This window comes from Macaca fascicularis, chromosome 10 (assembly GCF_037993035.2).
Source record: "Macaca fascicularis isolate 582-1 chromosome 10, T2T-MFA8v1.1".
Lineage (NCBI taxonomy): Eukaryota > Metazoa > Chordata > Mammalia > Primates > Cercopithecidae > Macaca > Macaca fascicularis.
The window spans coordinates 3,044,546-3,068,839 of record NC_088384.1 but is presented as its reverse complement, the minus strand read 5'-3'; the positions used below and the strand labels follow the sequence as shown (position 1 = coordinate 3,068,839).

The 24,294-nt window shown below is 58.8% G+C and overlaps 1 protein-coding gene across 11 annotated transcripts in view; it reads left to right on the top strand.

Moving 5' to 3' along the window:
* The window catches only part of TAFA5 (TAFA chemokine like family member 5), a 343,256-nt gene that overhangs the window by 20,648 nt on the left and 298,314 nt on the right, over positions 1-24,294 (top strand). For 2 of the 11 annotated variants that reach the window (XM_045363425.3, XM_074003196.1), the window contains exon 1: positions 20,692-20,844. The exons of the other annotated variants lie outside the window; for them this stretch is intronic. In XM_045363425.3, coding sequence (XP_045219360.1) covers positions 20,832-20,844 — 13 coding nt within the window. In that variant the 5' untranslated portion in view covers positions 20,692-20,831. Of the gene's footprint in view, positions 1-20,691; positions 20,845-24,294 lie in introns of those variants that run through there. 11 annotated transcript variants of the gene reach the window in all.

Sequence of the window (24,294 nt, the reverse complement as noted above, 5' to 3'; positions counted from 1 at the left end):
GAAGGCCAACCGATTATTTTTATATTACAATCCCCAGGCATTGTCAAATGGATTAATAAATTCATTGAAAACCCGTTCCTTCTTCATAGATTTAATTTTGGTAGCCAGGGAACAACTCCGCCGTGACTTTTGAGTCTCAGCTCTCTCTGTCTGACAGCCAGCATGGGGTTAATTGAGGTGGCCGCGGCTCCTGGCCCTCCAGAACTTCGGCCGCATCTCCGAGGACATGGTCTTTGGTGTCCTGAGGAAACCGGGAACCGCCCTGCAGACCCTGCCCAGGTAGCTTATAATCCGGGCAGCGTGGAGAGCCTGGGGTTCAGCCCCCAACTCATGCCAGCCAGGCGACTCGTCCCTGTGGATACCCACCGCCCTAGACTACAGGGAACTCTGAAAATTGAGCACAAAACATGGCTCTGAGCTTCCTGGTAGAGAAGGCAAAAAGGGAAAAATCCACTGGTCATGTGACCTTCCTGTTCTACTCATGTCTGGCAGCATCTCGGAATGTTGAAGTGGTTCTAATGGGGCTGTCACTCTGGGCTGACACCGGGGTGGCGCTTGCACAGATCATCTCTAATCTCCAAACCGTGCAGGGTAAGCAGTGTCATCTGCATTTTGGGGGTGAAAACACAGAGGTCCAAAGTTGGACACGACACAGGCCTCCCAGCCAGCAAGTGGCTGAACCTCATTTAGGGCTTGGGCAGGCAGCGTCCCCTCAGCGGTGGGGAAGAACCTCAGTTAGGAATTATTCCCTGGAAAGGAGCAGAGACTCGGACAAGCAGGTGCAGAGCTGCGAATGCTGGAGCCCAGGGCTTGGGCAGGCAGCGTCCCCTCAGCGGTGGGGAAGAAGCTCAGTTAGGAATTGTTCCCTGGAAAGGAGCAGAGACTCGGACAAGCAGGTGCAGAGCTGCGAATGCTGGAGCCCAGGGCTTGGGCAGGCAGCGTCCCCTCAGCGGTGGGCTTCTACATGCAGGCGGGTCACCCTGATCGCAGCTCTCTGTCCGTTGTCCTGTCTGACCCAGACCCCTGCAGGGGACCCTTCTCCTGGGCCACCTTAACTCCGCCCCTGTCCTTCAGTGCCTTGACCTCAGACCACAGGGACCTCAACTCCTCCATCCGCCTCGGCCTCCTTTCCCCTCCTCCAGTTCCTCTCCTGCCTTCCCACCTGCTCATCTGTTCTCCCTTGGGTCCTTCTTTCCTTAGGGACCTCTCTTTTCACGGTGACCCCTGACCTTCTAGTTGCCCAATTCCAAGGGCACCCCTGAGGCCTCATTGCACCCGGCCCTGCTGCATCCAATGCCCAGTGCAAGCAGGAGGCCCCTGGCTCCAGGTGGGACAGGGAGTGTGGAGGGCACACAGAGGAAGGGGCGGTGCAGGGACTTGGGAACAGTGGGCAAGGCCACTGAAGCCACAACTCAGAACAGGAGCTGGCATTGGCCAGGGGATGGGAATCTCTGTGAGCTCCTCCTCTCCAAGCCCGCTGCTGGCTCCCCCAGGGGTCTGCAACAGTCTTCGTGGGCAGGTGTCCTTCCTCCAGGTGGGCTGAACTCAGACACCCCACCCTACCCAGGGAAAGGCAATCCAGGCAGCCACCCTCCCCGCCCCAGCCTCACTCCCTGTGCCCTGGGCAGCCACCCTCCCCACCCCAGCCTCACTCCCTGTGCCCTGGGCAGCCCCTCTCCCCGCCCCAGCCTCACTCCCTGTGCCCCACCTTCACCGACACTCAGCACCCGCTGGCCTTGACCTCACCCAGCGGCAGGTTGAGGAGAAACAGACTTGGTGGAATAGGGTCTCCGCGCAGCTTTCCGATTGGCCCGGCAACGCACTTGCCATTAACTTTATGGCACTACCCAAGGACTAATTAAACCAGATGGCGGCGAAACCCGCGTGGAGGCGCCGAGACATTTTTACATTTAAGTTGATCAAAATTAGGTGGAACGGCATATGCTCGCGGAGATTAGGAATTTTTTAACTACATATTAACGGCTTTTCTTAATACTCTTCCTGGTGATCTCAGCACAATCCACCCCCTTTGTGCCATTTAATTCCCGCGATTCCCATTCTCCTGTCACCGAGACCTCGGGGCCGCGTGGTTTTGGTGTAATTTAAGTGAGTGGAATATTCAGCGCAGACATCATCACCATCGTCTGTGACATTCGCCGCTGAACGACATGGGGGCCCGCCCCCAACTCTCGGCGGGAGGCTTTTCCCTGTTGGAGTCTGGGAATGCCTTGGAGAAGGCCGTACCCACAGCATGGTGAGCGCAGCTCTGAACGTTGCAGGGTGAAGCCAGTCTGCACAGGACGTCTCTGCTGGCCTCTGCTTCACGTCCCATTGTGTCTGGACTCGGGGCATGTGGCTCAGGACAGGGGTGGCCCTTGGTGGAATCCCCCAAATTTAGATGGAGGAGAAGCCACTGCCACGGAGGGAAATCCCTTCCAGGAGGTTGGTGGCCGCAGCCCCCAGCCAGGCCAGTGCTGACCCACCTCCGGGACACTGCGTGCGGCCCTCACAGTTGTGAGGCAGTGCATGGTGGGGAGGGGCCGTAAGGCCTCTGGGGTGCACCACCCCGTCCAGGTCCTGCTCTCAGATGGGTCTGGCTGCCTTACAGGTTTTCAAACATCTTATGTATTTATTTTTCACTTAGTTAAAATTCACATGACAAAATTAACTCTGTTAAAGATTGCATTCTGTTGGCGTTTAGTGTGGCCCCCATGCTCTACAACCCCACTGTAGCCGAGTTCTCGTTTCCATCACCCCACAAAAAATCCCGTGCCTATGAATCCCTCCCTCCCTCTGCAGCAATTCCCCCGGCCCCGGAAGCTCCTGCTCTCCCAGACCTTCAGAAGCAAAGGCTGCGGACGCCTCTCCAGACTGGGCACTCAGATGTCCCCCTGAGGTCCTCTCTCTCCTGACCCCGGCAGGGAAGCCAAAGCAACCACTACAGGGCTCAGCTGGCACACGCTCCAGGCTCAGCCAGCGCCGGCAGGTGCTCGGCACGTCCCATCCTCCCCAGGTCCCAGGCCCCGGGTCCCTGACTCCAGAGAGTGGTGGCCACTGGGACGGCTGCCACATGCAAGTTGGGAAGCAGCCCTGACCGCCCCCCACCTCCTCCTGGGATGCGCCCCTGCCCTGCCTCTGCTGTCCTTCCTCAGCTGCCTGAGGGCTGACTGGTGTGAACCCAGGCTCCTAGAGGGTATCCCAGGAGCAAACTGTGACCTGGCCCTGGGCCCTGGAGCCCATGCTGCTGTCCGCCGAGGACACTGGGCTGCTCTGTCCCACACACAGGCATCCGGGTTCTGATGGCCTGCCGGGCCCTAGGCCACCATAGGCCTTGAATTGCATCCTGGTGGGAGTTAACCCCTCGCGTGGGGCATGCACAGACCCGGGCCTAGGCTGGGGCACCGGGATCCCCACGTCCAGCAGCCGCGGTGAGGCCGGCCCGCCTGCTTCCCAGGGCCACCTCTACCACGCCGCCTCCTCCCTCTCCCCGCCCGCTCTGTTGGTCGCTCCTCCCCCGCCCTCTCTGGGCAGGCACGGCCGGGGTGGGGGTGAGGTTCTGGCAAAACCCCCTCTGTTTTCCAGCCCAGTGGTGCTCACATGTGACGGTGCAGGGGCAGCCTCGTGAAAAGCCCCTTTGTGTCTCCTCCCTAATTAAGAAATAGCAGCAGGCTCGGGGGCCCAGGCCCCACGTCCTCGCTGAACGCCGGCCGCGGTCACAGGCGGCTGGACGGGCAGGCCCGGCAGAGGACTTCAAGGAAGAATCCCCCAGGCCCAGCAGGCAGCCCTGCTGCTTCCCTGGGGCTCCGCTCACATTGTCAGGCCACCCGGTAGGTCTGGGAGGCCTTCTCCGCCCTCGGGTCCCAGGAGCTGAGACGGTACCCGCAGGAGCCCATGTGGGATCTGGGTGTCTGTACCTGGGATTTCAGACCTGATTCTCCCTCCTGTACTGTGGGGCCTCCCTGAGACTCAGCCCTCCCTCTCTGTGAAATGGGGAGAATAAGGTCCCCTGCCCCCCAGAATCCAGGTGCAGATTGCTAGAAGTCCTTCCAGGCCTGGACAAAGAGGTGCCCGTCCTCCCTAAACCAAGGCAGGGGGAGGTCTGAGAGGGTGTCCTGAGTCCACCTCCCCCTGCCCCACCTGGGACGTCCGTCCGTGTCTCTCCTCCGCATAACTGCCCGTGTCCTCAGGAAAATGAGGGCTCTTATCTCTTTTCCAGAGCCCCAGATACTGAGGCAAAGGCTCAGAAAGAACCCACAGTTTTCACAGCGTTACTGTCGCTGAGCGAGCCTTAACCTCCAGCCTGAGAGGTCAACTCAGAGCAGGGGTGCGCAGCAGGGAGGGCTGACCAAGGGGAACCCTGAGAGACCCCTGACGAGAACGGGGAGCCTGCAGAGGGAACTGATCCCCTAAGGTCACGGTCACGCCCAGCGAGGCTCCAGCCCAGCTTTCTGGAGTGCTGTGCCTAGGGTCACCCTGGGGCAGGCAAGTGGTGTCACCTCTTCTCCTGAAGACACTTTACACCCATGTGGAAGAGGACAACGGTACTTTTCACTCATCTGGAGGAGGGACAGAGACAAGAGCCACTCCTTCCCCCTTTCTCCCCGGGGTGACCAGGCGGCCGGCGGTCCCCCAGCTCACCTGTCCGTCTAGAGCTGTTGGCCACCCTGGAAGGAGAGCTCAAGTCTGCAGTGTGGCCGGGAGGACGCCCGGGGTCTCCACTCACCGGCGTGGACCTAGCACAATCAACAGCCTTCAGTGGCTGACCCCAGGCGGAGAGCTATAGGGTAGTTTAAATTTGAAAATTAACATGGAATCAAAAGAGACAGAGTAATTTTTCATTCTGCTTGAAAGGTTATTTGCTTTCTCAACCGATGCTTAGTGTACTGATACATGATGTCAAAAGGTAAATGATTTTAAACCAGATTCAATTTAAATTTCATTACATATTTGTAGGAGATAGAAGCTCCAAGAATCCCGCGTCTTCCCTTTGAGAACCTTTCACTTTGGATAACTCTGGCGCCTGATGCCCAGATCTGTTTATCGTACGGTCACGTAGTCACAGACCACGCTTCTCAGGCTCAGAATCAGAGCGTCCGTGAAACAGTCTGTGGTCTCCAGGGCAGCCCCTCAGGCGTCTCGCTGCCACTGACCCTGGGTCTTCTCTGTCATCCCAGACAGCACACAGGTCCTTTTATGTGAAGGGGGGACACCCTTTGTGAATGCAGGCTCGGGGTGTGGGTCTCCTGTGGCTGGAGGCCAGGAGAGAGAGATGGGTGGTGGGAGGTGGGGACAGGCGGGAAGCCTGGAGTGGGACCAGAAGCAGCTCAGCTGAAGCTAGGGGTGGTGGTGGGCAAATCGCATTCTTCTTGGAGCCCTGGGCTCCTCACGGACAACTCGAGTGTTCTGAGCAGCTGAGCCCTTCAGGGCCTCTCTGCAGGAGGGAGGTGAGCAGAGCAGGTCCCGTGCCTCTTGCCCATCCCAGTCGTGGCTGCACCTTGGACCAGTCACCCAACCTCTCTGTGCCATGGAAACAGGGTAATGGCAGGGCCACTGTGCTGAGTGGGAAAGTGTCCCTTCAACATTCATGTCCCCTGGAACCTCGGAATGTGACTTTATTTGGAAATTGGGTTGTTGCAGATGGAATTAGTTAAGATGTGGTCACACTAGAGTTGGATGGGCCCTGAATCCAATACCCAGTGTCCTTAGAAGATGCAGAGAGACACAGACCCAGAGGAAACGCCCTGTGGAAACAGAGGTGGAGATGGGGGTGACGGGCCTGCTAGCCAAGGACTCGCGGGGTGGCCAGCCACGCTGGAAGCTGGAGGCCACGTGTTCCCCTGGAGCTCCCGGAAGGAACTGGCCCTGCCAAGACTTTGTGGACTTCCGGCCCCCACAACTGTGTGAAGATAATTGCCACCGTGTGAGATGCCGGGTTTGTGAGATTTTGTTACGCAGACACAGGCCACTAACACCACCCTCGGGGCAGGTGTGAGGGTCCCAGGATGGAGCCCGGCCCAGGCGACACTGGGAATGTGTTGGCCGCATCTATCCTTCTGTCCATTCCGCCGTGCACAGGCTCACCCCGAAGGCCCGGGGCCCAAGGCTGTTCCAACACCCACCACTTACCCTTCTGGCTGGTGAAGTGGCCAACTGCCATCTGATTCTGCAGGTGGGGCACCCTATTGGAGAAAGCGTTTCTGGGGTGGCCCCTGCACCCAGCAGTGCCCTCGTCAAGGAAGGAGAGCCAGAAAGCCTGCTGTCAGGGACTTCAGATTAATTTGGTGGTGGTCCTAGACTGATGTGAGGGATCTGGAGAGAGACCAGGTGTGGAGGGGCTTTGGGGTAGAGCTGGGGGTGGCCTTACTTGGCCTATTGGGCAGGAAGAGGGGACATGGAGCGCTCAGACCAGTGCAGAGGGGCAGAGAGAGCCCGGTGGGCCCAGGGGAATGGGCAGCCTTCCCTGATGTTGCCAGAAACAGCTTTCACGTCCTCTGGTCTGGTTTAGGGGCCCCTAAACAAGGGGCTCTGGAAGGTCAGGAAAAGTCCACTGTCTTGCAGACCCTGGGCTTCGGCACATCCCTCAGGCCAGGGCCGGGGGGTCCCAGTGTGGGATGACAGGCCGTGATGCAGGCAGGTGAGGACCTGTCCCCACCGTAAGCAGCCAACCCCTGGAAGAGCCCAGGTGACTGAGTTCGGCCTGTGTTCAAAAAATGTCTCTTTGTAGGGGATGTGCGCGTGGGAGGTTGGAATTTTCTTTGGAAATTAATCGCCTGTTGAATTCTTCCCACCATGGCCGTAACCATGCAGGATCCGGGGCATGTGGGGAGGGCTGCGCATGGGCTTCCTCTGGCCCGTTTAGTCAGTTATTACCCTACCGTCGCTCCTCTGGCTTTATTGACCCAGCAGGACGTTGCTCTTAAAGGCACATCTGGGCACTTTTGAAAAATAATGCCAGTGCATTCCAGGAACCCCTCTTCCCGATTTGGGTTTGTTTTATTTTGCAACATCAAACAGTGAGGAATGGAAGGTTCCAGATCACAGCCCAGGGACCCCTGGGGTTAAGTTTGCAGACGCTCTCTTGCCAGGCAGCGAGCTTGCTTCCTGTCTGACTTTTGCTCGCCTTTGCCTCCACCTCGCGCTCCCATTTTCTCTCCTTTCTGCATTGCTAATGATATTGTTTGTTCTCGGTGCCACACAAAAAAAGCACAAGATAATCACCCGGGCATTAGTCATCATTAAGCTGGTGATAAAAACAAAAAAAAAATTCTAAAGTGCTGTTTCCAGGATGGGTGTCATGCCTGCGATGAACGGTGTTATTGCAAATGTGGGTTTCAGGGATCCATCCCAGCCAGGCATATGGGAGACGGAGGATGCGTGGCCACAGATGGACCCGATCCATTAGGCGTAAAAGGTAAATACGGCGAGAAGGTTCCACTGCCACCTGGAACTGCCCCGGTCTTCGTTGGATTTGTCATTAAAGCATCGTGCTCACTTCTGGGTACTGTCGGGGTTCCTTAGCAGGGGCTCTCTGCTCTCACCTGGTGTCTGTCAACTTGGAGTTGGCATCGGGGCCAGGATGAGCCTCGTGTGGAGGGAGGTAGAGCTGTAGCTCCTGCTCAGACCAAACTCGGGGTGGGGCTTAGACTACAGGGAGGACAGAGGCTGAGCCGTGTCCACCCTCCGGATGGGGAGGGCATGGTTATTGCCCCTGTGGCCATACTCCTTCGGATACGTATTCTAAGAATACTTGTCTGCAAGTAACGGAACACGTGACCAGCATTGTTGGCTTAAACAGCGAGGACATTTTTTGTTTTTGTTTGTTCCCACGGAGAAGCTGGAGGTCGGCAGCCCAAGGCTGACGGTTGTTATCCAAGACTGGAACCTCCCCCCGCCCCTCCCTCTGTCCCCCGCGTCTACCTGTGGTCTCGGTGGCAGAGCCTGTGGCAGTTCTGGGCCTTGTATCTGCAGGCAGGAAGGGCAGCAGCTGCCTTGTAGGCTCTGAACAGGTGTGAGGCTCCCGGAATTCTGTCTGTGCCTGCAGGCTGGGGGGGATGCAGACCCCCCAGGGCCGGAGGTGCCCGCCTCCCATCCACTGGCGCCGGCAGCCCCAGGACTTGGCTCTGTCCTTAGCGTCTCCTTCCATCAGTGGCCGGTGGGCTCCCTGGGGCAGTGGTTGTGACTCTACACTTGTGTCCTCCGCTTCCGGAAACTGAGGCTGCCTGGGGTGGGCGCGGGGCCAGGAAAGGTTAGGCCCCCACCCATGAGAGGCAACCTGAAGCCCTCCCCAGGCACAGGGCCTGAGTCCTCTCATCCACCCCGGGGATGGCAGAGACTGCCTGGACATCATCTGGGTGGGCCTGCCTGGGGTTTTGTGGCCACTCGTGGAGGGTCACCTGGGCCTATGGGTGGAAGTTTAGGGGCCAACTGTAAGTCTGCCCAAGGAGCCCACATGCCCCAGGCTGGCCTGTCCCTCGGTGACTCTGGCTGGGACCCACATGGCCCCAGGCTGGCCTGTCCCTTGGTGACTCTGGCTGGGAGGCCTCCCTGCAGGGCCCTTCATCTCTAATATATCGTGGGTCTGCTGTCCACCATTTCCCTGTCCTGGGTGACTAGAGGGCGGGGCTGCTGACCACAGGGCAAAACACTTCCAATGGGAGGCCAGGAATAGCCTGAAGGGGCTGCGGCCGCTAGAGCCCCCCATGGAGGGGCTGCATCAGTTCCTTCCCAGCAGGAGACCCAGAGCCCATAGATCATGGTGATGGGGCAGCCAGGGAGCCGCTGGTACCAGTGTCAAGGCTTCCAGCTTATGGGTCTCCATCCCCTCCCTTGCCGCTCGTGCCATAGAACCCTGCTGCGCTCTGCACGGAGCCTCTGCTGGAGGTGGCCTTGGCTCTGCAGGCACTTCGCGGTGCTTGGCTCCTGTGCTCACTGGCTTTGCTGCGGGACAGGGCTGCTGGGCCAGTGGGCAGGGCTCCACCAGGGCCAGTTTCACTTGCACATCATCCAGGGGACCCCACAGGGTAGGATGAAACCAGCCCAAGTCAGCAAACTCCCCTGGGCCCTCCTGTGTGGCCAGCTCCCGGCATTCCGCTGAGATATGGGGGTGAATCACTTACCTCCTGGCTCTTGGCTACTTGAGAAGGAAGGAGGCTTTGGATGGAAAACGTTGGGCCTCCTCTGCTCCTGGGACCCCTGAAGGCTGCCCCTAGCCCCTGACTCTCTGCCTTCACCCACATGGGGCTTGGTGCCGCATCCCAGGTGCCCCTCCTAGGCCTAGGCTCAGGCCTGCTTGGGCCAGGTCAGCCGCCTGGACTGACCCTAGCCCCTCTGTGCCCATCTTGGGCCAGGGCTGCACAAAGGAGCCACTCCCAGTAACCCCTATTCCTGGGCAGCCCAGACTTACTACCAAGAGGCTTTAGTGGGAAGCACGATCCCAACAGCTGAAAATAGGCCAGGCAGACACAAGGCTAGTTTGGGTGTGAACGCAGGGTCCTCCCTGCAGAGAGACTGGTGAGAAGTGTGCCGGGGCTCAGGCGGCTTGCACTGGCCTTTGAAGGCACTGCAGACTGCCCACGCGAGGTGCCCACAGCTGCCACTGCACGTGGTCCCAGCCTGCCCTGCGGCTGGGCCGGCCTGTGATGCCTGTTCAGAGGGCGGAAGCAGGGCGGGAAGATAGATAGCACGATGCTGCCTTCCCCCATTTTTTATTGCCACTGATCTTATTTTAGTCCATTATGGCTGCTTTTTCGGGATTTTCTCTCCTTCCCCCCGTCTGGCCAAATTTCCTTTGTGCGACTGGCAGCCCACCGCTTCCGATGCTGACCTTAGGGCCTTCATCTCCATGGGCCTGAGGATTCTGTCTCAAAAGCCTGCATGGCTTTGACAGCCTGGGGGCTGGTGGGAGACTCTGCTGGGCTGTGCCTTTGGCATTTGGAGTGGAGAGGAAGCTCCTCCTCCAGGCGTGGGCTTATGTGAGCTCCGTGCAGACCTCAGAGATGGAGACACTCTGCCCTTCATTCCCCAAGGCCACTCTGAGGAGCCCAGCAGCACCTTGGCCTGGACACTTGGTCAGGGACACTCTGCTGGACACTTGGCAGTTGAAACAAGACCTTAGTGGCATCCAAGAAGTTCTGGAACATTCTCAGCCTAAGATATAGAAGAGACATCAGCCCTACCCTCCTCCCAAAACAGATGGGATGGCTTGAAGTCGGAGCCTCCATCCACAGCCCACCCTGCCTCCTGGCCCCTGTGGAGGCATGGTGATGTGCACGGCTCATTCCCACCTTATTCTCCCCACCTGTGGACGAGGAGTCCTGAGGTCGCCCCTGCAGATGTGTGGAGATGTGTGTGGCTCATTCCCTCCTTATTCTCCCCACCTGTGGACCAGGCATCCTGAGGTCGCCCCTGCAGAGGCGTGTGGTGATGTGCGCGGCTCATTCCCTCTTTATTCTCCCCACCTATGTACGAGGTGTCCTGAGGTCTCCACTCCCGCCACCCTGACCTCCCAGATCGTTGTCAGGCTGGACAAGGGAACCAGGTGCCCCTCAGTGCAGATTTGGAGAATCCGTACCAGGCACCAGCCTTGGCAGGTTTCAGGGGTCTCTGTACTCACCCTTTCCTGGGTGGTCTCGGTCACTGCCAGGGGAGCCAGTGGCCTCACCTTACCAATGGAGAAACTAAGGGGTGCATGTCCATGGCCCTGCCCAGGAGCTCCCAGCATGAAGGGGCTGTCCAGGGCTGGGACCCCGGTCTGCTCTCCTCTCTTTGTCCACCCTGCTGCCCTCCTCCATCTGTGTGTGGTGCCCTGAGCTGGGACTGTGCCATCTGTGCCTTTGGGGAGGTCTCCTGCACCCTGTCCAGGAGCCGAGGGAGCTTTCTACCTGTGGGATCCCTCACTGTGTACCCTTGGCTGGCTCCAAAATCCTTCTCGGGGAGCACAGTGGGAGCAGGTGCCCCAGCCAAGCCTTCCAGGAGCTGTCGCCCCAGACACATCTGTATACTGGCCACCTGGAGCCCTCAGAGTCCCTGGTCCACAAAGGAGAGGCGGGCCGGCTTCTGTGTGCCACCTTGCTCACTTCCGGTTAACTTTGCGTGTCGGCCTCATGAGGCTGACCACAAAGGGCAGCCGCTGCCCCCAGAGCTCCTGCGGGTGCACCCTTGTTGGTCCCTCCTTCCCGGTCCTCACAAGAAGAGACAATGTCCCTGAGTGCATTTGCATGTCGATCACGCTGCCATTATGTATCTCGGAGTTTTCCTCATGAGAAGAATGAGATAATCATGTTGTATATACTGAATAGACTTAGAAAGATTGCAAGACGGCACTTTCATTGGAAGAGGGGAATTAGTTTAAAAATATGCTGTCAAAATATGTTGTTCTAAATGCTGAGTTGATGGTTCTTTTGTTTTGCTTTGTTTCTTGAATGTGTCATTAGAAAAAATTAACAATGACATCAACTGTGAGATGGGACTGCAGTTCCTCTGAAAGGGGGAAGGTATCCAGTTGTCCTTGGGATTTGCTTTAAGTGATTCCTTTCCCTTAAAATGTTGTATCTCATTATGAGGCCCACCATAAATTTAATTTTCCCATTTATTGAAAGTCAGATGTGTGCATTTGAAGAACTCAGATGTAAGGGACTTCATTGTAACAGTCCCGCCCAGTGCCTCTGTGGGCCCTTGCTGGCCTCCCCTGGGCCAACTGACCAGGCCATGTGGTTCACCCTCTGAAGGCTGTGGCTCTGGGGTGATGCCAGATGATGCCCGTGGCACCCCCTCTGGCTGGCCGTCACTTCTTCCTCTGTAAATGTCAAGGTGCACGTAGAACCCAACTGCACCCCGGCCTAGGGGATCTCTGAGACCTGCACCTGCCCAGTTCTTACAGTGCGGCCGCTACTCCTGTGTTTCTGAATGGATGAGCAGCCATGGTGTCGCCTGGCACCTGCTTATGGGGCAGGGCAAGGCCAGGGCAGCAGGGGTGAGGGGCAACGGGACCGTGGACAGTGAGGTGGACTCCTGAGCTGTTGCAGCTGCCCAGAGACAGCTGGCCACTCTCCGTGCACGGCCTCCAGACGGGAACGTTCAGGAAGGACATGTGTGCACAGTCCTTGGGGCAGAGAGTCAGGCCAGGTACTGACTTTCAGCTTCCTTGCAGCTCTTGTGAGGCAGCCTGGAAGGGAGGTGAGGTCCCACCGCAGGGCCTGTCGGAAGCCCTGTGGGAAGCCGCATCCCACCCAGGCTGGAAGTGGCAGGAGGATCCAGGGCTCTGCTGGCCCCTGCCCCAGCTCAGACCCTTCCTGGGTCAGCCTCTGTCGTGTGGTTGAGGGGAGCAGCTGTGGGTCCGGTGATGGTGGCCAGGAGGTCAGAGGGAGGTGCCTGAGATGCACTGGGTGTTTCACGGGTGGGTGGAGCCTGGCACAAGGCTTCAGGCCCTGTTACATTCGGGCAGCCCTAACAGGTCCAATCCTGCCTTCCCAGGCACGCTCTTCTTCAGGCACTTCTGAGATGCACTTTTACTACTTTTTCTCCTCTCTGGAATCGGGAATGTCATGTTACCCTTGGGGCGGGGCACCAGACGGGCAGATGAAAGTGGCATAGGCAGAGCTGACTTGGCCGCCTGGGCCCCCCGGTGCCTCCCTTCTCCTCCTCCAGTGGCCCCGCGATGTTTCTGATGGGGATGATGACGTTGGTTCTCAGGTAAGGACACTGAAGTTCAGAGGCCCCGGAAACCCATGAATTAGGAGCCTGGTGTGGTCCTGGTACCTGACAAGCTTCGAGTGGCATGAGATGAGAGTGGGCTTGGGGGTTACTGCGGAGTTGCATCGAGGACCCCAGCAGGGCCTTGGGGCATGAGTCGGTGCCACCTGGGTGCATCATGTCTCCAGGAAACAGGTCTGCTCTGAGGGTCCGTTCCCCAGTGCCCGTGCATAGCCATGGCCATAGTGAGGAGGCACCCCTGGAAGGGTGGCCCCTGCAGCCCAGCACCTCTGCACCCTGCACTGGCTGCCTCCAGCCACTGCGCCCAGCCCCGCCCTGTGCGCACCCTCCTCACCACACTCCTTCACGGGGCCCATCAAGGGTAGTCTTCACCCCCTAGGAGCCTACGGCTTGAGCCCAGGAGTCTGAGCCTGTGCACCTGCCCCACTTGTGATGTGGCCTCGGGGACTGTGGCTTGTCAGGTGCTTAGGTAGTTTGCATAATTAACCGACGCTTTGAGTCCACAAAGACAGGGTGTGAGTGTGATTGCAAGTCAGGGCTGTGGAAAGAACCAGGAATACCCTGAAAGCAGAGTGGCCCCAAGTGTGCACTCAGGGCCGGTGGGCCACTCGGCAGCTGTGTGCTTGCACCAGGAGCACTGGGAGAGAAGCTGGGGGTCTGTGGAGCCCCTGACCTGGCTTGGCTTTCCTTGAGGCCCAGAGGCCCTGCTCTGGGAGACACAGTCCCATTGTGACCTGGAGAAGGAGGGGGTAGATTTCAGGTGAAAGCCCAGCCTGGAGAAAGGCTCAGGCAGGTGGGGCACAGGGTAGCTGCCTGATAGGGGCTTGCCCTGGAAGGCACTAGAACCCTCTGAAGGGCCCTAGCAGGGCAGTGACTGCTTAAACCACCTTCACATTTGAGAGCTTGCTCTGACTCTGCATGCCTAGGACCTGGGTAGAGGCAGAGAAATCCAGGTGGAGGCTGTTGAGGGTGTCCAGGCAGGAGATGGGGGTGTCAGGCAGGAGATGGGGGTGTCAGGCAGGAGACGGGGGTGTCAGGTAGGAGACGGGGGTGTCAGGCAGGAGACGGGGGTGTCCAGGCAGGAGACAGGGGTGTCCAGGCAGGAGACGGGGGTGTCAGGCAGGAGACGGGGGTGTCAGACAGGAGACGGGGTGTCAGGCAGGAGATGGGGGTGTCAGGCAGGAGACGGGGTGTCAGGCAGGAGACGGGGGTGTCAGACAGGAGACGGGGTGTCAGGCAGGAGACGGGGGTGTCAGGCAGGAGACGGGGGTGTCAGGCAGGAGACGGGGGTGTCCAGGCAGGAGACGGGGTGTCAGGCAGGAGACGGGGGTGTCAGGCAGGAGACGGGGGTGTCCAGGCAGGAGATGGGGTGTCAGGCAGGAGACGGGGGTGTCAGGCAGGAGACGGGGGTGTCAGGCAGGAGACGGGGGTGTCCAGGCAGGAGACGGGGTGTCAGGCAGGAGACGGGGGTGTCAGGCAGGAGACGGGGGTGTCCAGGCAGGAGATGGGGTGTCAGGCAGGAGACGGGGGTGTCAGGCAGGAGACGGGGGTGTCCAGGCAGGAGACGGGGGTGTCAGGCAGGAGACGGGGGTGTCCAGGCAGGAGATGGGGTGTCAGGCAGGAGACGGGGGTGTCAGGCAGGAGATGGGGTGTCAGGCAGGAGACGGGGATGTCCAGGCAGGAGATGGGGTGTCAGGCAGGAGATGGGGGTGTCCAGGTAGGAGATGGGGTGTCAGGCAGGAGATGGGGTGTCAGGCAGGAGACGGGGGTGTCCAGGCAGGAGACGGGGTGTCAGGCAGGAGACGGGGGTGTCCAGGCAGGAGACGGGGGTGTCAGGCAGGAGACGAGGGTGTCCAGGCAGGAGACGGGGGTGTCCAGGCAGGAGACGGGGGTGTCCAGGCAGGAGACGAGGGTGTCCAGGCAGGAGACGGGGGTGTCCAGGCAGAAGTCCAGGGCTCTCCGACCAGGCCAAACTGTGGCAGAATCAGGATTTTCCATAGAGACAGGATGACGGGTTGGGTGTGTGGACGGGGAGAGTGTGTGGTCAGGCCCCCTCAGACCGCCGTCCTCCCATGGGTGTGCTGTGGGAGCGGTTGTAGCCCTTGAGTCACAGTGAGCCTGGAAGGCACATGTGGAGGAAAACTCTGGAAGAAAGAGCTTCCAGGTGGGAGTTGGGGCATATGGGACCTCCCTTCTCCCTTCACGGGGCGTTGGGCACCCCCTGAGGACTGAGCTCGTGGCTGCAGAGGCTGTGGGCCCTCTGGACACTCCCTGAGGACTGAGCTCGTGGCTGCAGGGGCCGTGGGCCCTCTGCTTTGTGGGGCTGGGCCGAGTAGGGTGAGGGAAGCCCTGGCGTCTGCAGACCCTCCTGTGCTGATGACCTGTACCACCTGCTCTGTCTCCATGGTGACTCGAAGAGGAGGCGGCTGGGGCTGCATCACCTCCATTTTTGCATGCATGAGAAATTGAGTGTAAGTCTCCTCTGCTCCCTTCCTGTGACATCCGAGCATGGTCGTCTGACAAATGGGGTATCGGGAGTCTTGGTGCTGCCTGTTCCTGAAATGTCTTCCTGAGAAAACACAGAGTGAAGGAATGTCCGGAGGGCACAGGGGCCGTCACCTGCCAGAGCCCAAGGAGGGAATGCACCGGGGTGCTGTCCTGGGGCCGGCATTCAACTGAAAGGATTGGCTTCAAGTCTTGGCTGACCACTGGAGACTCTGGCCAGGGACCTTGGGATGGTTCAGGGGAACCTGCTGTAGGTTTACAGAGAGAGAAACTGAGGCCCAGGGTGGAAACCAGGGTGAATAGGGCTCCTCCCATCTCCTCCCCTGCTAGAGGGTGGGCAAGAAACCAGTGGCTCCCCTGGCTCCCTCCCCTCCCATCCCTTCTGCTTGGTGACCCTCCTCCAATGGGCTCCCGTCTTTCCTGTCCAACCGTCCATGTCACATGGGACCTGCTGTCTTTGGGCCAGGGGTCATGGCCACCTGGTCCACACCTGACCACCAGGCCCACCCCTTCAGGGGCACAGTGGCAGAGGGAGTTCCCAAGAAATGAGGTTTGGGGCAGGAGAGGTGACCCCAGTGCGTGTGGCTATGGGGATCGACAAAGCAGGGGAGCAATGTCCCTTGGGTTCCAGATGAAAGTGGCTGAGATGTCACAGTGACATGAAAGACTGAGCTTCCATTGTACAAGGACCGCCCCGTGCAAAGCGGTGCCCCTGCCTGCCCTGCCCCCTGCCTTGTTAGGGGACTGGCCACACTCACAGACATGCCATCCGGGAAGAGCTGGCCGTGAGTGTGTAGGCAGCCTCAGGGAATCAGTCAGAGGGTGGCTTGAGTAGCCGGGAGCCGCCACACTGCCTGCCGACGTGGCTGGGCCTGTTTCAGATCCAGGAAGTGGGGGTCTGCGTGGGGCACCTTCTGCTTTTGTGAGGAGCTGAGCGGCCCCTGGCCAACGCTTTCAGCCTTTCATGGAGCTCAGACGTGTAGCCGCAGGAGCTGAGCCCCAGCCCCGGGCTTGTCCTGCCCTGGCTCTGCCTCCTGGGAGCCTGTCCTGGGCAGGGGGTGGGGCTGTGATGAAGACTGGGCAGGTGAAAGGCCTGGGGCACCGGCCTGCCTGTCCCCTCCTGGAGCGGGCAGTGAGACGGGCTTCTTTCTTGCAGACAATGGGAATCTTGCAGCCTCTGCAGGCAGCTCCTGACACCCGCCCCGGTGCCCTGTGGCCTGGGATCTGGTGAGCTTTGAGGTCCCTGAGGCCGCAGTGGGTCTTCCCTGCAGGTGCAGTTGACATGTGGGTTACTGACTTGGTTTGGCATTGGCGTCAGGTCGGGGTAGCTGGCCTTCACCCCTCAGCTTACCAGCTTTGTGCAGGGGACTCTAGCCGGGACCCTCCCTTTCTCACCAGCAGGCAAAATGCCTTTAGACCCCCAGCGTGCCCCAGTGCTGAGCTGTCAGTCTCGCGCCAGAGACCACATGCCTCTTGGGAATAGGAAGCAGTTTGTACAGAGAGGTTGTCTGGGACTGCCCCCAGGACTCTGCACTCTCTAATCCTGGGAGGCGAGGCTGGGAGGTTGATCCTGGAGGAAGACACAGCAGGTGCCTCCCACCTCTCAACTCCCCCGGAAGGACTGATGGGTGTGGCAGGGCAGGAGAGGGTGGATGTCCCACAGTCAGGGACATCACGGACAGGACTTCATGCCCAGCACATGCCGGCACAGCTGGCGACACTTCTGGATCTGATTCTGCAGCTGAGCTCCCATTTCCTGTCTGCACAGCTGGTCACTGTGCAGCCAGAGGAAGGTGGGTGGCTCCCTTCTGAGCCCTGTCCTGGGCACCCTGCCTCCCTCCTGACGAGGAACCCCCTGGTGCTTTCTGTTCTCTGATGAAGAGGAGGGATCTCCTTGCCTTTTCTTCTCCTCAGAACCATCATAAACTGGGCTTCCAGGGGTTTTTCTCAGAGATTATGCAAATGTGGCCCTTGCCTCCGGGCTGCACGGCCGGTACTCTTTAGGAGATTACGGAGGCCGTACGTCTAAGCTTCAGCATATTTACCTTTTATTTACTCCGCACCTTTTCAGGCTGTGGCCAGCCCTGACAGCTCTGATCTTTCCGGCGAAGAGTACATGTTGGAAATACGTATTACACGTTCTCAAGAGACCATTTCCCTCCTGCTCAATCCTAAGGCTGTTTGTGTACCCAGCAAGGATTTATTGTGTCTTCAGGATAGTCTCTTTGTGTATTTTGGTTTTAAAATATTGGGATCAGTGAACGATTATGCACTGTCGCTGGTGGGGTTAGTGCGGCAGGTGGGATGGGAGACCTCAGGCTGCAGACACTGAAGTCACGTCCAGCATCTGACCTACTGCAGGCAAAGGGTGTGGCCCACCCAGTCGCTGGGGGCCTCTAATGCAGCCGCCATCTTACACATGGCTTCCAGGTCACCAAGAAAGGGGAAGAAGAAGAGGATGGCACAGGAGGTCAGGCCTGGAAGGAGCTGGGCCACTTCTGCATGAAATCTTTCAGCAAGGAATGGCGCCCCTGCCCCAGCTCCCATCGGAAGACGGGCTGGGAGCATCTGAGGAATGAGTCCTAGGATTTGGAGGACACAGGACACACACTGTCTTTGCAACAGGGAGATCATATCTTCTCCATGTCCAGGGTGAGCAAGTTGAGGCCAAGAGACATCCAGACACTTGCCAAGGTCCCACCACCGCCCATGGGTGGCAGAGCTTTAAGTGAGCCCAGGGTGCTGAGTTCCAAGGCTGTTTCCCTAAATGCTGCCAGGGGACGGGGTTTTGCTGACAGGTGGGTGCAGAGGTGCCCCTGTGCAGCGTCCGCCTTGGGAGCAGAGGCCCTGGGAGCAGTCCCTGGGAGGCCTATGCCCGCTGCCGCCCATCCCGATGGGGTGGCTGGGGTCTGAGGAGGTGGCCCTGAGGAAGGGTGAGGGGACCGGGGGTGATTAGGGCACAAGGAGCAAAGAACGGAAGTCTCATCGATGCCCTGGTCTCCCGTTAGGTGTGAGGGGGAGGAGTGCAGCCGTCAAACCCTTGGCTCTCACCTGGGACCCCAGAATTGTGGTGTCCAAGCCCTGTGTCTGCAGAAGGCGACCCCAGCACAGCTGGCACGGAGGTGGCAGGGCTGGCACAGGGTGAGGACTCCAGGGCAGGCCCCCGTGGGGCTCTCTCAGCACGAGGGCTTCAGCGTCTTGGTCTCCAGGCTGCACGTCTGAGGTCCAGCTGGGGCCTTGCCCATCAAAGATGTCGGCAGGATGTATTTTGGTTATTTGAGTCAAAGCTGGATCCCACCACATTCTGAAACGCCAGGAAGGGGTCGCACCCCAAGCAGTGAGGCCCTCAGGAGATGACTGTAGAAGGATCTGGAAGGGTCTGGGAGAAGGACACCCCAGGGACCCTTTCCCAACTCGAGGCCACCCTCTGAGCATCTTGGTCCCTGGCCAGAATGAAATTTCATATTGAGCTGTTGCCCAGAAAAGGACATTTTTGCATTTCCCCAAACCTTTTTTTTCCTTTTCCAACCTGTCCTTTTTTGCTGCGCAGAGAAGTCAGTGTCCAGAAATACGAGAAAATGGGGAGGCAGCAGCCATGTGGCTGGATGACAGCTGTTGTCACCATGTTTGGTGGAAGGGATGAGGCTGGCATGTTGTGGAGAGCATGGGCCATGGTTTGTGGGGTCAGAGTGGGTCAGCACCCCAAAGTTAGCAAGCATCCCTCAGCACCTGCATTTCCTGGAGCTGGGCTGATGACGTAGAGAAGGAGCTCTCCTTTCAGAAGAGCTCGCAGGGTCTCCTTTCATTGCTACCCTCACAGCAGGGGCAAGAATGCAGGTGAGGCAGGGCCAGGCAGGTGAGGGGGGACAGGCAGGTGAGGGGGACAGGCAGGTGAGGTGGGTCAAGCAGAGGCCTCTCACCCTGGAATCCCAGCCCAGCAACCCTTACCTGGGAACGTTCTGCTCTGCGCACAGGCAGACAGGTGAAATGAATAAGTCAGTTGAGGTGGGTCAGGCAGGTGAAATGAGTCAGTCAGGTGAGGTGGGTTAGGCAGGTGACATATGTAAGTCAGGTGAGGTGGGTCAGGCAGGTGAAATGAGTCAGTCAGGTGCGGTGGGTCAGGCAGGTGAAATATGTAAGTCAGGTGAGGTGGGTCAGGCAGGTGAAATGATTAAGTCATGTGAGGTGGGTCAGGCAGGTGAAATGAGTAAGTCAGGTGCGGTGGGTCAGGCAGCTGAAATGAGTAATCAGGTGAGGTGGGTCAGGCAGGTGAAATGAATAAGTCAGGTGAGGTGGGTCAGGCAGGTTAGGGCTGATAGGCCAGTGAGGGGCAGGCGGGTGAAGTAGGGCAGGCGGGTGAGGTGGGTCAAGCAGGAGAGATGGCACAGGCAGGTGAGGTGGGGCCGGGCCTTCCTCCGGGGGTCCGCAGAGGGCTCCCATGGGGGTAACCCTGCATGGCCAGCTCTAGGACAGAGGAGTGTGGAGGCAGAGAGGAGGGGCTGTGTCAGCTGAGCAGCAGGTCCAGGACAGCCTGGGTGGGTGGGCAGGACCTGAGGAAGGCTGCAGTGGAGCCCACAGGGCCCTGGAAAGTGCCTGTGCCCAGAGCCAAGCAGCTCCTCCTCCAGCTTCACTTCCAGGAATGTCTCTTCCTCCAGCTTCACTTCCGGAATGTCTCCTCCAGGTGATTGATGGGGCCGCCCTGCGGGGGTGTGGGGAGGTTGAAGGAGAGGCCGTGCCCCCTCCACTGTCCTTTACCCTGGGAACAGGGGCAGGGGGAGGCCCGGCTCTAGCGGGCACTGAGGGCGGACCGGCACTGAGAGCGCGGGCTCTGCTGCACGGGACACGGGGTTGGGAGGCGCAGAAGCAGCTGCTCAGAGACTGGAGGTTTGGCCTTGGAGGGATGGAGGTCAGTGCCCATCGTTTGTCTGGAGGGTCCTGGAGGCTGAGCAGTAGCCTCGGCACAGACGTCTTAGCTCCTCTGTCCTCTCCTTCCTAGTTCTGATGGTCACTCGTGGGTCCCCGGCCAGCTGTCACCCCAGCCAGCGAACAGGGAACATTCGGGAATATCACCTCTCCCCAACCTTGAGCAGCCCCTCTTCAAGGCTGGGCCCTGGGGCCTCTCACCCTGGGATCCCAGCCCAGCAGCCCTTACCTGGGAACGTTCTGCTCTGGGCACAGGTGCCTTTCCAGGGGAGGTGGAACCTTTATACAGGTTTTTAAGCAAATGATCACCCACCACTGTAGTATGTGCGTGTGACTCTTAAAAGTGTGTCTTTTCATCCACACACACAGTCCCACTGCCACACACTGTGACCTGCCCATAAGTGTGCATGTGAGATGCACATTTATAAATAATACCTGCACAGTAGTGCGACAAGAGAGGATGGGATGGTTTAGGAGAAATGTCTGACTTCAGTATCACATGGGTGTGTATATGTCACAGATGAGCATTGGACACAGCCTGGGTGGGTGGGCAGGGCAGGCTGGAGGGCAGGACCTGAGGAAGGCTGCAGTGGAGCCCACAGGGCCCTGGAAAGTGCCTGTGCCCAGAGCCAAGCAGCTCCTCCTCCAGCTTCACTTCCGGGAATGTCTCTTCCTCCAGCTTCACTTCCGGAATGTCTCCTCCAGGTGCTTGATGGGGCCGCCCTGCGGGGGTGTGGGGAGGTTGAAGGAGAGGCCATGCCCCCTCCACTGTCCTTTACCCTGGGAACAGGGGCAGGGGGAGGCCCGGCTCTAGGGGGTACTGAGAGCGGACCTGCACTGAGAGAGCAGGTCCGCTTTCTATATGCATATGTTGTAGGTGTGAGCATGCTGCGCACACAATGTACACACACATTCACACAGGCACATGTATGAGCACTCATGCCTTCGTGTGCACCCAAGCTGTGTGGGTATATGCATATTTGTAAGTGTGAGCATGCTGCACACACATCACACACAGTCACACACATGCACACACACGGTCACACCAGCACATGTAATGAGCACTCATGCATACATGTGCATCTCTGTAGGTGTGAGCACACTGCACACACATCACACACAGTCACACACACGCACATCACACACGGTCACACCAGCATATGTAATGAGCACTCATGCATACATGTGCATCTCTGTAGGTGTGAGCACACTGCACACACATCACACACAGTCACACACACGCACATCACACGGTCACACCAGCACATGTAATGAGCACTCATGCATACATGTGCATCTCTGTAGGTGTGAGCACACTGCACACACATCACACACAGTCACACACACGCACATCACACGGTCACACCAGCACATGTAATGAGCACTCATGCATACATGTGCATCTCTGTAGGTGTGAGCATACTGCACACACATCACACACAGTCACACACACGCACATCACACGGTCACACCAGCACATGTAATGAGCACTCATGCATACATGTGCATCTCTGTAGGTGTGAGCATACTGCACACACATCACACACACGATCACACCAGCATATGACCATTCATGCATGGCTGCACACAGACTGCAGGTATGTGCATATACGTAGGTGTGAGCACACTGCACACACATCACACACACATTTGCACACACACATGTATGGGCACTCATGCATGGCTGCACAGGGGCACACACAGACACACCCTCCACAGGAGTGCCGTGTTGTCGAACCCCTGCCACAGGACTGTGCCACCACTTTGTGCCCCACACACCGAGTTCCCCCATGGGTTGGTTTTCGTCTCCTGAAACTAACTTGGCAGAGGCAAGTGTCCATATGTAGGTGTGGGTTTCTGTCTTCATGCGTCCCCCACACCCCGACACACACACACGTTTCAATTAATTAGCAGGGACTTGGAAACCTACCGTCCCTGGCTCAAGGCAAATGCCAGCAGTCCCGGGTTTTTGTGGTGCAACATAGAGGGAGAATTGTCTATCAGAGGGCTTTCCTCTCGGCAAGCCAGGAAACAAGTGGATGTCCTTTGTCCGCCAACAAGTTATATGTCCATAAAAGACGAGCCCGGAGAGGCAGGCCGTCCTTTCAGCCCTGACAGCGCGTCAGCACCGGGAGCCGGCGCGGGTGGGTAATGAGCGCGCACCGCCCGTCGAGGGACATATGGCTCAGGCGTGCGCCCCGGCTGACGCGTTGTCAGGAATTCATGGCAGGGCTTGTTTTGCCAAACATTTCGCTATGGAGGAACAAGGACTCCAACCTGGTTATCAAAATTTGACATTTCGAAACCGCCTGAAGAATTTTTAACTATTGGGTTTCCATGTCAACAGCATGTCTGTCTTCATCTGTGGCCAAGGCTTCCGGCTCCCTGTGCCCTGCGCTGCGGGGAGGACAGAGTGCCTTTGTTTGCAGCCGCCCATGGGCACAGGCGGCTCGCACACACACGCACACTGCGGTGGCTTTCCGTGCTCCACGACGGTTTACGCCGGGGAAAGGAGGAGCTTCACATCTGTGTGTGGAGGAGTGGCTGGGAGCTGCCCCGCAGACCCGAGACGGCCCCCAGACGTGCTGGCGCTGGCTGGGCAATGGCAGCGGGGCCTGGCTGGGCTGGCGCTGTCTGAGCTCTGTCGCCTGCAGAGGGGCGGGACCTGGGACGGGGGCTCCCTCTGGACGTGGCTGGACGGGGTACCTCTCCTGCAGGAGCTCTTAGTAATGGCTGTAGTCAGGAAGAATGCTACCCCAAACAAAAACCCCCTCGGCCTCCCGGTCTGGCAGGAATCGGGGAGGTCCCGCTGACTTGAGCCAGATGGCTTGGTGCTGGCAGAGGCCCCGATGGAACGGATTGTTCTGTGGCTCTCGTTCCTCTGCCTTTGAGACACCCGGGGTGGGGGTGGGGTAGGGCGGGGGAGGCTGGTGCTGCCACCACATGGCCCGGCTCCCTGGGGACCTGAGGACATGAGGTTCCCGCTCTGTTCTTGGTGCATTTCCAGGCGAGATCATCATCTTCTGGGAGAGACGGGGTCTGGCCATGGCAGCTCAGGGTGGCATTCCCCACTCCTCCATCCACTCTAGACCAGGGATGCCAGGGACAAAACCCCAGGGCAGGACATGTCTGTGTGCCAGGAGGCATGTGGGCAGAGGATGGGGCTTGGTTTCAAATCCGGGCCCTGCCACTTACTGACCAAGCATGTGGCCCTGACCAGCCTGGCCTCTGAACCCCAGCCTGCAGGTCCCACAGTTGGACGAGGCTCCTGGGAGGACCCAGAAGCTGGCAGCAAAGGTGTCAAACCAAATGCCATGGCCTCCTTGTTTCAGGAGGAAGTCCAGCCCAGCAGGCACTGCAGTCAGGGTCCTGCAGCCCTCCCTGGGGCCCTGGAAGCCCCTTTCTGCTCCCCTGTCAGAGCGCCCAGCAGCCTAGAAGGCCCCACAGTGTCCCCAGACTAAGCCAGACTCCTGCCCGAGTGAAGATAGCAGGAGAGGCCTTGAGCAGACCCCATACACCTGGTTTCCTGAGGACCCTCTGGCTGAGGGTGGGGATCGGGCTGAGGGTGCAGGGCCAGGGCGAGGGGGTGGCAGGGGCACGATGCCCTCCATGCCCCCCTGGGCCATTTGGCGTGGGGGTGCCGTGGATCGATGCAGTGCACGGACCTCTCTGTCACCAGCGCGTGGTCAGCTCCATGCCCCTTCCTGAAGGTGGATACAGGAGTGGATGCTCCGGGTTCTAGGCCGAGTGGCCTGCTTTTATATCGCCAGGAAGCTAAGCTAGGCTTTAATCATCTTAAAGGGTTATAACAAAAAAGAAAAATATGTGAAACCACCCAGATGCCCCGGGGCTGCTAAGCCGAAAATATGGACTACCTGGTCCTTTACCGAAAGTCGCCGCCAGCTCCTGGCTTAGGGACGGGGATGGGAGCTGGGACCGAGCTGGTGGAGGAGGAGGACAGTTCTGGGCAAGGGGCTGAGCCCTGTCCTCAGGCTGGTTGTGAGCCAGGCCATGGGGCACCCCATCTCCAGGCCAGTTTTCTGGCTGTGGCTGATTAGAGGTAGCTGGGTATTGGCTGGCGAGCTTTCCCTCCCTTGAGCCCTTTGGGATACAGTACCGTCCATGTGGAACTTTGGAGGGCAGAGTGAGGACCGG